General features: G+C 41.4%; 2 protein-coding genes across 2 annotated transcripts; both read right to left on the reverse strand.

Annotated features, from left to right (window-relative positions):
• Positions 1–3,257: 3,257 nt before the first annotated feature.
• On the reverse strand, positions 3,258–4,037 carry LOC124236801 (platelet factor 4-like). The gene is made up of 3 exons (XM_046655750.1): positions 3,908–4,037; positions 3,508–3,634; positions 3,258–3,360 (listed from the first exon to the last, which is right to left on the reverse strand). Exons 1-3 carry the CDS (start codon positions 4,008–4,010, stop codon positions 3,258–3,260), a joined length of 333 nt encoding a protein of 110 aa, XP_046511706.1. The 5' UTR covers positions 4,011–4,037.
• A 4,471-nt stretch (positions 4,038–8,508) lies between these two features.
• PPBP (pro-platelet basic protein) lies at positions 8,509–9,908 on the reverse strand. Its single transcript, XM_046655544.1, has 3 exons — positions 9,728–9,908; positions 9,249–9,396; positions 8,509–9,107 (listed from the first exon to the last, which is right to left on the reverse strand). Exons 1-3 carry the CDS (start codon positions 9,852–9,854, stop codon positions 8,960–8,962), a joined length of 423 nt encoding a protein of 140 aa, XP_046511500.1. The 5' UTR covers positions 9,855–9,908; the 3' UTR covers positions 8,509–8,959.
• Between the last annotated feature and the right edge of the window lie 2,648 nt (positions 9,909–12,556).

The following is a 12,556-nucleotide window of genomic DNA, read 5'->3' on the forward strand; positions in this document are numbered from 1 at the left end:
CTGGCCTCCTGTCTCTGTTTGCCCTGAAAGCAGGAAATAAATCTCCACTGTGAAAAGTGCTCTCCCTACATCCTTATCACCAGAGCTGGGGAATTCTGTGCCGAGAATAAACAAACCTTGCTAATTTACTACTTCAAGCTTAAACTCTGCTTAAATTCCTCACTAATTATGTATCTCAAATCTAAGTTTCTTTGTCCTGTCATTCCTCACAAATTTATTGTTTCTTGTCTGCTTTGTTCACTCTCCAAGCATCATTTCTCTATGCTCTCCAATAGTGGGTTTTTTTTCCTGTTGATCTGGTTATGCGTCAATTTTATTATCTGGCCATAAGAACACAAGAAGGGTGGAAAGGGAATTTTCCCCTTCCCCAACATCACCAAGAATTACTCCGTTAAACGCCTTACTCAACACTCCAAAATGACTGAGATGGTGTATTGAGAACCAAATTGAGAGTGATAATAACAATTAATAGTTGCTAATTTTTAAGCACAGATTATGTACAGGGAACTATGCCAAGTGTTTTGCATACATCATACATTTAGTCCTGACAGTAACCTTTGAAGTAGACACTCATAACATCCCCATGTTAGAGATGAGGAAACTAAGGCACAAAGGGGACGTGACTGTGGCACAGTCTTGTGTTCCATGCTAAAGACTTTGGACCTTGAAGGTTTTATGCAGGGAAGCATCTGTGTTTTGGAAAGATAATTTGGGTGACTGTGTATAAGGTGGGCTGAAGGTGAAAAATACCAAATAGGCAAAAAGTACTTGGGAGACCATCATTCTCTCTCCTCATAGACACTCCAGCTCTGTGGAATGGTAAATGTGCTGATGACTTAATGATCTTGTGTCTTTCTGCTTATTTTTCATCTTGTGGCTGTTCCATTCTTCCCTTTGTTCCTTGGCAAATTCCTACTCCACCTCTAAGAGCTGATTCATGGAACAGTTTCTCTCTGAAGAATTAGCTAACTGGTCACTGGGCTGTGTAACAGGCACCACAGTGTGAGAGCAAGAGCAGGGAGTTAGGAGTCAAGCTGATCTGCTCAGCCTCTAACAAACTGTGGTGTTGGGAGGTTCCTTACCCTTTCTGAGACTGTTACCTCAACTCTACAATGGGAATAATATTACCTAATTCAAAGCGGGTGTGGAAGTTTAGATGATACTCCGGCACATCATAAGTCTCTATAAATAGCGTCTATTTCAGTAGTTTGTCATCTCAAAGCCTCCCTCTCCTCCTCAAAGAGACTGAATTGTACCATCCTCCATTTTCTCCTAGCAGTCTAATCCCACCTCTACACAACATTGCCACATTAGTTTGGAATGACATTGGTTCATGAGTAAGGATCTGTAGTTCTCTCCTGCCTCAACTACATTCTCTTTCTTGCCCATTATGATAGACTGAATAATGCCCCTTCTCCTGAGATTTCCACACCCTAATCTCTGGAACCTATGAAAATGTTACCTTATATGGCAAACAAGACTTTGGAGATGTGTTAAGGATCTTGAGATGGGAAGATTATTATGGATTATCCAAGTGGGTCCAAGGTAATCACCAGGGTCTTTTTAAGAGGCAGCCAAAACAGAAGGGTGGGAACAGATCAGCGGTTACCAGAGAGGAAGAGGACAAGGGGTGAGCGAGAGGGAGAAAGGGGCACATATGTATGGTGATGGATAAAACCTTGACTATTGGTGGTGAGCACGATGCAGTCTGTACAGAAACTGAAATATAGTAATGTACACCGAAGTTAAACAATGCTATAAACCAATGTGACCTCAATAAAATAATTTTTTAAAAAAAGAAGTAGAAGTGTCAGAGGTGACAACGGAAGCAGAGGTCAGAGTGACTGAGTTTGAAAGTGAAAGAAAAGGCCACCAGCTGAGGGATGCAGGTGGTCTCTAGGAGCTGAGAAAGACAGAGATGGATTTTCCTCTAGAACCTCCAGAAGGAACGTAGCTCTGAGGACACTGAGTTTAGCCTCTCCGACGTTTGGGACTTGTGACTTCCAGAACTGTAAGATAATAAATTTGTGTTGTTTCAGCCATTCAGTTTGTGGTAATTTATTACAGAAGCAGTAGGCAAACAACATATTCATCTTGCAACACCTTCCTTTCTCTCCAAAGTAGAGTGGTGTCTTCCTAAAGCATGAATAAAATTACAACCTTGCACCTCTGCTGGTTTCCACAGCCGTTTAACATATAATTGCAACATCTCCAATGAACAGTGGTATGGTGCCAATAAGGTTTTACACAACCTGGAATACTCAGGGAAAAATCTATTCAAGCTATTTGCATGTTTAAAGCAACACTCACGGTCTATAAATGGAGTGTAATAAGAACCAATTCTGTAGGTTTGCCACCTGTGGGATTCACTACAGGTAGTAATGTCAGTATTAGAACTGTTTTTAATATTTCATTTTTGTGAAAAGTCAACTTTATCAAAGGATCAATAAAGAGTAAAATATTTTATGGTCCAGCACTGTGGCCAAGTGGTTAAGTTCACATGCTCCACTTTGCAGCCCAGGGTTCTCTGGTTCAGATCCTGGGTGTGGACCCACGCACTGCTCATCAAGTCATGCTATGGTGGCGTCCCACACAGAAGAACTAGCATGATCTACAACTGGGATATACAGCTATGTACTAGGGCTTTGGGGAGAAAAAAAAAGAGGAGGAAGAGTGGCAACAGATGTTAGCTCAGGGCCAATCTTCATCACCAAAAAAAAAAGAAAGAAAGAGTAAAATAGTTTAATGTAATTCTCTGGAAAGTATCAATATACGTCCACTAAGTAGTATAGATTCTTGTTTTATTTTTATTAATTTTGTAATATTGGTGTAGAATATACATCTTAAGGGGATAAAACAGTCTGATTTATTTATTTATTTGTTTTTAAAAAGCAGCCCAGTAAAGTTTCAGTGCTATTAATATTTAGTGACAAAGCTAATTAACCATTAATATCTAAATAAGTAGCTATTAAGTAATACAACCAAGTAGGCAAATATGTATCCGCCAACATATAACACCAAGCCTTAAACCAAAACTTCCTTCAAAATATATTTTTGCTTAAAATTCTGGAGATGTTTTTTTCTTATATGAAATTGTGATGCATCAACACTATTTCTTTGCTCTTCTCAGAAATATTTTGACAATACCACAACTTGATTTATTTTATTTATTTAGAATTTGAAGGACAATAAAAACATCAGATTCGACAGATTGAAAACGAAAAAAACAAAATACGTTAGATAGCAAATGTATAGACTCAGGCAGCTGGTGGCTGACTCTCCAAAAGTTTCTTGATTATTTTCTTATACAGGGGGGCCTGCGGGTCCACGCAAATCTTGCTCCCATCCCTTATCGTAGCTCTGCGAGGGAAAGGAGAAGAGGCGCGCCTTTCAGCTGCTGGCTTTGACCAGGGGATTAGGCTCAGGGTGGAGCAGGGTGTGGAGGGGAGGAGGGAGGGGCAGAGGAGGCTGAAGGCGGGCACAGAAGAAGCAAGTGCAAGGACTCACATCACTTGAGGGGTAGGACAGTGGAGTCCAGCCTTGATCACCTCCAGGCTGCGGACTTGCTTGGGATGGACTCGGGTGGTGGTCTTCACACACAGGCAGTGCAGGTCTCCCTCTCCTGCTTCAGGATCTGCTGGGGGTGGGGAAGAGGTTGGAGCAGGGGAGACAGAGGCGACTCCATGAGCGGCCAAGGGTTCCTTAGGGATCTTTCCCACTGCGTTTGGCCTTCATTTCCTCACCCACAAATCATACCTCCTTCAGAAAGAAGTATTGTTGGCCAGATGAGGAAGCGCACGGGGCAGCGCTGGGCACAGCGCCTGCACACTTAGCAAGCCCTTAACCAAGTCCTGGGGGCTGCCCCCGGTCCCTCCCCCGCTTCCTCCCCGCCTTGCTTTGTTCTCACCGCTGGCGACGGAGACTACGACCGGCAGAAGCAACAGCCCCAGGAGCAGCAGCCCCCGGCGGGGCCAGGGGCGGGAGGCGCGGGAGCCCCCTCCGAGGCTCATGTCTCGAGATGCTAGCAGAAGCCGAGAGCGCAGAGGCAGTAGGGGCTGGGATCCTCAGGGCGGTGGCTTCTGGAGACTGCCCAGGCCCGTTTTATACCCTCAGTCCGTCATGTCTGGAAGCCGGGGACGGAGGGCGGAAAACTGCGGTGCTGAAGCTGAGACACTTCGGGGAAGAGCTGGGTTCTGGGCAGCCAAGATTAGGGGGGAAAAAAAAGGGAGCCCAGGGTCAGCAGTCTTGGCTGGGAACTGTTAGCAGAAACCACAAGCCCAATTGAATTCACATACATACACATTTGTGCAGTTAGAAACAGTACCTGAACCTTATAAAATGTGTGTTATGTTTGTCATGTGTCATAGCAGGTTCTCTGTAGTCACCGTGTTGCAATTTGTGCAGTATGGAGACGGTTTCCGCTCCCTTCCCAGCTCCCAACTGCCTTAGCAGGAGCTGTTCTTTGGTGCCTGCCTTTCTTGTGGATTACCACTGAGTTGAGTTTGGTGGCTGTGTGTGTTAGAGGTGTGTAGTGTGTAATTGTTTTTTTGCTACTAAAAAGTTGAATTTGGTTTCTAGGTGATGGCTAGATGCTGACCTTCACCTGAATGTGAAGGGCCCCCCGTGGTCTCCAGAGTGGATCTAGCCCCTTCTACCAATCATCATCCAACACACTCTGGGAAGCAAGGTCTGTTCGCCTCCTCTCTCCTTTTACTCTGAGAAAAGTTATAAAAGTAGTAATTGAATGCATTCTTTCTATAAAAACTTGATGTCTAAATGTTTCTCCGCTCCCCTTGGCCAAGAAGGGAGGTCAGGAAGGAGAGCTTGTAGGCCACATCTCCCTGTTTCTGCCGTGACGTGGGCCAGTACCAATGACAGGGTGAGATGGGCTGCATGGCGGTGGGAGCAGTGATGCTGGCGGGAGGACACAGAGCATCTGGGAGTTGTGTGGTAAAGATGTGGAAGAGAGGCTGGAGGGTATACAATAGAATCCTGCACAGGAAATATTGAGAGATCGATATGGACCATGTTCCCCTCCCTGAAAAACGACTTTGGCTGTTGATCAGGGCCAAGTATACTCTCATCTCAAAGCCAGAGGCTGTCACACTGCTGATCAGTGGTGAAGGGCATCAGGGGCCCACTGTGTGGAACTAGCTGACCTTTTAATTCTCAGCAGGACCAGACTTCTGCAGGGATGTGCAATTTAATGCCTGGGCCTGGAATGTTCTTTCTCTTACTCTCCTCCCACCTACCCTTTCAGTAGGCTGAGTCCTAGTCATATTTCTGGTGTCAGCTTCAGTATCACTTCCTCAGAGGGGGCTTCCCTGACAGATAAGCTAATGTATTCCCTGTTGTTGTATCTTGTAACATCCTCTGCTTCTCCTTTTTCTCACAGATCACACACACACACATACATATTTACACACAGAGATAAATATGTGTGCATGTAAAACTGTTTAAAATGGTTTCTCTCTTGTTTTGTGCTGGTCTCAGTCTTTCTGTAAGCAATATTGTGGTTGGACCAGCCCTTGTGGTTCTTATTATGATTGCAAGATGACCTTCAGCAATAACCATCAGGAAACTTTGAAAAAATAAAGGTTTATTACCTACAAGACCTGGAAATTACACAGCAAGATTGTGGGTAGAGAGAGCGCGCGCGCGCATACAGGCCTAGCTTCTGCTTTTATTGGAGTTGAGGGTTAGGGCGTAGGGTTTCCTGGGCTCACTCTTTACTGGTGAATAAAGATAAGAGCAGGAATTTAAAGCTTGAGGTCAGTTATCTGAATCAACCCAAATCCGTAAAACAAAGGAGCCTAGTGGAGGGTAGGGGCTGGCTCTTTATTTAGCTGTGGAGCTGCCAATGTGTTTATTGGAGATAGCCCTCTTCAGTGGGTGCCTCTTTGAAGTGGATTCCTCAGCATTCAAACTTAGGTCAGGCACTTGCATTACAAAAAGAAAAACGAAAGGAACCATTGTCAGGGCTTAAACTACATTTCCCGAATGGAAAGGTCTTTGAGAGAGATCCCAGCGCTTATCTAGCATACTGATAGGGACTCAATGTGAAGTACTACATTAGTGAAGATGTAAATGTTGAAAATGATGAAGAGGAGGCTTTGACTTGTTCCTGTGTCCGTTCCTTTGTGGAGTTGGAGCATACCTTTATATTAACATGTGTCACATGCAGTTGTGATTATTTGTCAACCTGTCTGCCTATTCTCTGTGACTTGTATGTCCAGCATCCAACCCAACGACTGGTACAGAATATGTTGTAATTCATACATGTGTATGGAACTGAAACTTGAAATCTCAAGTTGGGTTACTGGCAGAGGGACTGGATAAAAGGGGAGGTTTTGGATATAGATGGGCAACATACTGGATTTGTACAACCTTACCCCCAGATTTCAATATTTGCAGGTTAAAGGAATCCAGGAAGTAGTAAGTGGCAATTAAATCGTTCTCTCTCTGCATTAAATGTAACACTTCAATATATACTCACAAAAATAAAAGCCGTCTGCATGTTAGGAGGTAGTAGGACAGTGCAAAACCTGTGTCATGTCTCAGGAGCTGGCCTTGATGGATTTCAGTAGAAAACCACTAGACAAATAAACAAGATGTCTGAACTATTTAGAATTGTTAGAGAAAAACTGATGAAAACGACCATTTGCTGCTTTATTATGTGTTTATTTATGTATATTTTTTGTTAACGATTACTTAATAAATGCACTTAGTTTGTAGACAAAACATTTTAAGGCATTGAGCTTATAATAGTGAGGAGATAATAAAAGGAGACTTTAATATGCAAAGTTTGTCACCCAGATGCTTAATACATGAAAGTTCCCCAAAGTTCATGTACAGTTTGAGTAGGTGAACATATTTCTTTTCCTATAACCATCATAGTATATGCAGTGTGCTATTAAGTATCAAGTCCTATTTTGTGTGTCAATAGCATTATGTGATATATAATGTAATCTCTTTGTTAGAGAAAAAAGAATCAAGGAAAGTGGTGTGGTGGTTAAGAGCATAGTTTCAAATTCCCGCTCAGTCACCTATTAGTTATCTGATCATGGGGCAAATTTCCTAACCTCTTTGAACTTCAGCTTTCTTCTCTGTAATACCGGGAATGCTAATAGTAACAATAATCAATAGTCAGTCACATGTATATATGGGTTATTGTATGTCATGCATTATTTTCAGCACTGTGAACTTATTAACTTTGTTAATTTTCACATCAGCATATGAGATACACAATATAATTATCACATTGAGAGATGAAGAAATTTAGGCACCGAGATGTTACACAACCTGCCCAAAGTTACACAGCTAGCAAGTGGTAGAACTAAGTTACCCAGTTATTTTCTCTCCAGAGAACGGACATGCTCCTAAGCAGATCACAGCCATCTTGTAAGAATTGTTTAATTCATGCATATAAAACACTTAATATGCTTGGCATACTAAAAGTCATCTGTAAAGTTTAGCTATTATTATAGTACATTAAAAATGGCACAAATCTTCAACTAGTGACTATTGTTGTCCATATTGTGAAATACCAAAGTGTTAAAAAAATAATTAAGGTTTTTTTCACCAGCAATTCTGTTAAAATTAATAATATACGACAACAAAGCAATAACAAATTTTGATTTTATGGTAATACTTCTGTAAGAATAGTGTGAGTGTAAATTTAAGTAATTGAGGAATGAAAGTTCTGGTGATTATAAAATAATAATTAGAAGTCTAGTAAAGTTTAAATTCTCTATTGTACTTATTTGTAAGGCTGATTCTAATACTAAAATTGTAACCATGTAGATATTAAGTAAGTGCAAAAATGTACAAACACACTGGGGTAAAACATTTAACAGCAAGTAGAACCTGTGTTCAGCCAGCCCTGGTGGTCTAGTGATTCAGATTGTGTGCTCTCACTGCAGTGGCCCGGGTTCATTTCCCCGTCAGGTCAGGTAATCACACCACCTATCTGTCAGTTGTCATACTGTGGTGGCTGTGTGTTGCTGTGATGCTGAAAGCTATGCCACTGGTATTTCAAATACCAGCAGGGTCACCCTTGGTGGACAGGTTTTGGCAGAGCTTCCAGACTAAGACACACTAGGAAGAAGGACCTGGCCACGCACTTCTGAAAAAATTGGCCGTGAAAACCCTATGAATAGCAGTGGAGCGTTGTCTGATGTAGCGCTGGAAGGGGAGAGGATGGCGCAAAAACACTGGGCAGAGTTCTGCTCTCCTGTACACAGGGGCACTAGAAGTCGGCATCAACTCGACAGCACTAACAATGCAGAACTGGTATTATTATTATTAATATTATTTTTCTTGTAGAAAATACTGGAGTTTTTTATGGAGTATGTTAATACTCTTTGTCGTGTATATTTTTTGCTCTACTAGTATTAAATATATTTGCTTTAAAGTGAATAACCACAGCTGACAAGACTCACATTCTACAACTTTATTATTTTTAGGATTTGAAGTCTAAAATAAACATTAGAAAAATCTTTTTGAGAATGTTTGAAACAAGACATCCTAGGACTAAGACAACGAAAAATGTTATTAAGTTCCTAAACATATTAATAAACATTTATTGAGCAAGTGTTCTATGCTGGACTCTGTAATTTCTAATATCATTGACCATTATGGAATCTATTAATCACCATGGGCACATCTAGACCAACAGCAAAGTAGAGCAAAAGAAGTTAACACAAATGTATTAGGAAAGACATTTTTAAATAAAGAAATGCAAAGCACAGTACCACATTCAGCCAAAATTTAGAGAGTAAACCATATACCATATTTTGAAACTAGGCTTGCTTACTTTCATCTTGTCATCTGTTAACCAGCCTTCTCAGAATAACAAGTAACTTTTTGAGACAAGGTGGAAAACATATCCAAAGTTTAATCCAGTATGAATTGGCATCCTGGATAAATAAGAACTCTAGAAAGTCAAGGCATCAAACTCTTACTCTTCCTGGGAATCAGACAGATTTGACAGAAAGTGAACAGATGAAGCAGCTGATCCATCGCTTTCCAAAATTTTCTGGACTATATTCTTGATTCTGACAGCTTCTGGGTCCAGGCAGATTTCCTTCCCATTCTTCAGTGTGGCTCTGCAAGAGAGAAAAGAATTATCTGTGAGTGTGCAGGCCTGACTATCAGAAGGGATCCACGGGGCTGGATAAACCAGCGTTGGTGGGGATAGAGGTGGAGGGCTTCCCTAAAGAGGCAATGAAACAGAAGCAGGGACTTACATCACTTCGACTTTGCTGCAGTGGGGTCCTGCCCTCAGCACCTGCAAAGTTTGGATGATCCTGGGATGAATGCCAGAGGTGGTCTTCACACACAAGCAGCGAAGTTCAGCATACAGCTCATCGTCCACACTTTTGGCTAGGGTAGAAACTGTGGAACCACTCTGTTAGGGGTCATGATTGTCTTAGGGATCTTATCTATTAACTTGTTTCCTCAGGCCCCTTTGTGAATTCTACCTCTCTCACAAGGCCATTGTGAAGATGATCTGTAAGCCTTTAGTAAAGTACTCTAGCAGAATGCCTGGCACACGTTGAGTACCCACTAAGCATGGCTCCTCTATTTAGAGTTATTAGTATAATGGCCTCTCCAGCCCCAGGAGCGCCTGGACAGTCTTTCCCCAAGACACAGCTGCAGCAGAAGCAGCCACAGCTGCAGGGAAGCGGGACTCCACTTTCAGGTAAGGGAATTAAGTTTCTCTTACTTTCTCCGATGGTGATGGTGGAGGAAACCAGCGTGGTCGGGAGTAGTGAGAGTAGCAGCAAGACCGGCAGGACCTGAAGTGGGCTGGCACTGGTACAGGAGGAGGTGGCCTTGGGCCTGAGCCTCATGGTGGAGAAGACTGAGCTAGAGTTGTTCCCAGAGCAAGGAGAGCGCAGTGTGAGGGTGAATCTCTGCCTAGAAGTCTGCAGCGAAGTAGCTTTTCAAGCTCTCCTGATGTCTTTTATACATACTCCCTCAAGACCAGTAAGGAGAAAAAGCGAAGGGACAGGGGAAGTAAGGATGTGTGGTAATTTACGTATAACAGTGGTCAAATTGTGCCCAACCCAGATAAACACCAGGCAAGTCAAATTTCCTGCTAAATTTCATTTTATGCATTACTTCACTCTTCCTTTCTCAATCCTATCTTCCTTACACATATTTAACTCTCTCCTTAGGTAAGAACTGGAATGAAATATTGCATGTATTTTCCTTGTATAACTATGTAATATTCCCTGCCTTTCCTATAATGCAATTCATAGGCCTAATAGACACTTGACTAGTACCTGAAAGCATAAATATGTGGCCCTTGGAAAGGAGAGCTATCGTCCCTTTCCGGTTGTCAAGGAAAGCAGATATTCCTACCCTGGTTGTTGATAAATGTTGGGGTTCCTTTGGAGTATGTGGCTAAAATACTAGCCAATTGCCATCAAAACTTCACTTTGCATATTAGTTTATGGACTTCTTTCTGTCTTCCAAATGTGTTGCCTTTTGTAATTTCATCCAGAAACTGGAAGCAAACATCCTCCCTTGTGTTAGAAAATAAACTACTTGTTTCTACCATCAAAATATACCCCAAAAAGCAAAACCCAGCATCTTTATTTTTCCTTTTATTTGTAATCTAACAGAGAAATATATAACAATTTATTTTAAAAGATTCATACGCTGCAGATATACGTGGAATAAAGCATGCAACTTCCTCTTCATCATTACTCCACGTTCCCACTTTCTGGTGGTAACAATTTGGCATTCATTTTCAATTCTATCTGTGTTTATAAACATACATGTACATAGAGACACACATAATACATAGAGATACACATATATATACATAGAGGTAGTCATAGATCTTTCTATATAAATGGGATCATTATACAGCTTTTGACCTTCAAAATGTTTTCAGCATCCATTCATGCTACCTCAATGAGTTCTACCCCATTCTTTTTAATGGCTGCGTGACGTTCCATGGCTTGGGCAATTGTCATCCAACCTCTGTCTTATTGGTCACCCTGAGGGTGTTTCTAGTTGTGCATTATCCAAACTGTAATCAGATCTGTATTTTTCAATTCTCAGACCCTAATTAAGGGCCTCGATCTCAAACCCTACATGATATGGACAAAGCTCCACAGAGATACAGAGGTGAACTCACACATGCTGGCTTGTATATGTTTTTGTCTGGGTCTCTGGCCCATCCATAAGACTGGCTTCCTCAACTGGACTGTACACTTTTGAAGGCAGAGGCATGTCCAAGGTTTCTTTGATGCCTCATGTATCCTGTAGCTTGTAGGATAATGCAATAGACATTGAGTCTTAGTGTTAGTAAATAAATCAATGAATACGTATCACATGAAGGAAAGTTTCTCTTTCCTCTCTAATCAGCCACATTCCCAAGCCAAACTCCACATGGCCAAAGTACCTGTGATATAAAAAGGTGATTTGGAAGGATGGGCATAAAGGATGAGGCCCTGGCCACAAATTGTCTTCCTCTTAGAACCATATACAAATCTTATACAATATTTAAAGTTCCTATTTTCTTTTTTGCTTATTGTTTTATGCCTTTAAAATCCTAGAAGAAACTCTCAAAATAGTAAATGTACAAGACTACTTTTTGCCAAAAGAAAGATTGCTAATATTTACTAATAATTTTTCCCAATCTTTGTATTTTTCAACTTTTTTTCTTTTCAGGAAGATTAGACCTGAGCTAACATCTGCCTCCAATCCTCCTCTTTTTGCTGAGGAAGACTGGCCCTGAGCTAACATCTGAACCCATCTTCCTCTATTTTATATGTGGGACGCCTGTCAAAGCATGGCTTGATAAGTGGTGCATAGGTCCGCACCTGGGATCTGAACCGGCGAACCCTGAGCCGCTGAAGGGGACGGAGCAAAGTTAACCACTACCCCACCCGGCCAGCCCCTTATTTTTTAACTTTAAAGCCAATTATCCCTGTTTAACAGTTACTGACTAAGCCTATTTAAGTTCTTAGGTTCTGTTTTTCAGTTTATTTCTTATTTTTCTCCACCTCATTTGTTTTCTTCTTATAATTTACAGTCTAGCAGTAAAACATATTAAATTAAAATGATTTTCCATCTCTCTCAATCCCAGAAATTCGTAGGTTAAGAAGCAAGCTTAAGGAAAAGCTTAAACTGAAAATTGGAATCCTTCTCAGAGCTGAGATGTGGGGTGAATTGTGGGGAGAATCACCACAGGAAACAGAAGAAAGAGAGCACCCATTTTTCTAGTTCTTCCTGAGTGATGACTTTATAGCATTTCCCCATTATTGTGATTGAAATATTGTTGGTTCACAAATCAGATGTATGCTTATTTAAACATAAGCTCAAAACCATCTCCTGAGCAAGGTATAAAAGTTTTTAGCATTATTTGCAGGATCTTTCTTTTTCTGTCCATCACAATCCCCCCGCATATATTGTTTACCATATTTGTTGGTTCACTGGACATTTTCCCCCTGGTAAAAACACTATCAAGATTTCTTTCCTGGTTCATTTACTAAGATTACTCAACCATTCCTAATCCTTTTGAAGAAGCTATGTAGAA

The sequence above is a fragment of the Equus quagga genome, chromosome 3 (assembly GCF_021613505.1).
Source record: "Equus quagga isolate Etosha38 chromosome 3, UCLA_HA_Equagga_1.0, whole genome shotgun sequence".
NCBI classification, from domain to species: Eukaryota; Metazoa; Chordata; class Mammalia; order Perissodactyla; family Equidae; genus Equus; species Equus quagga.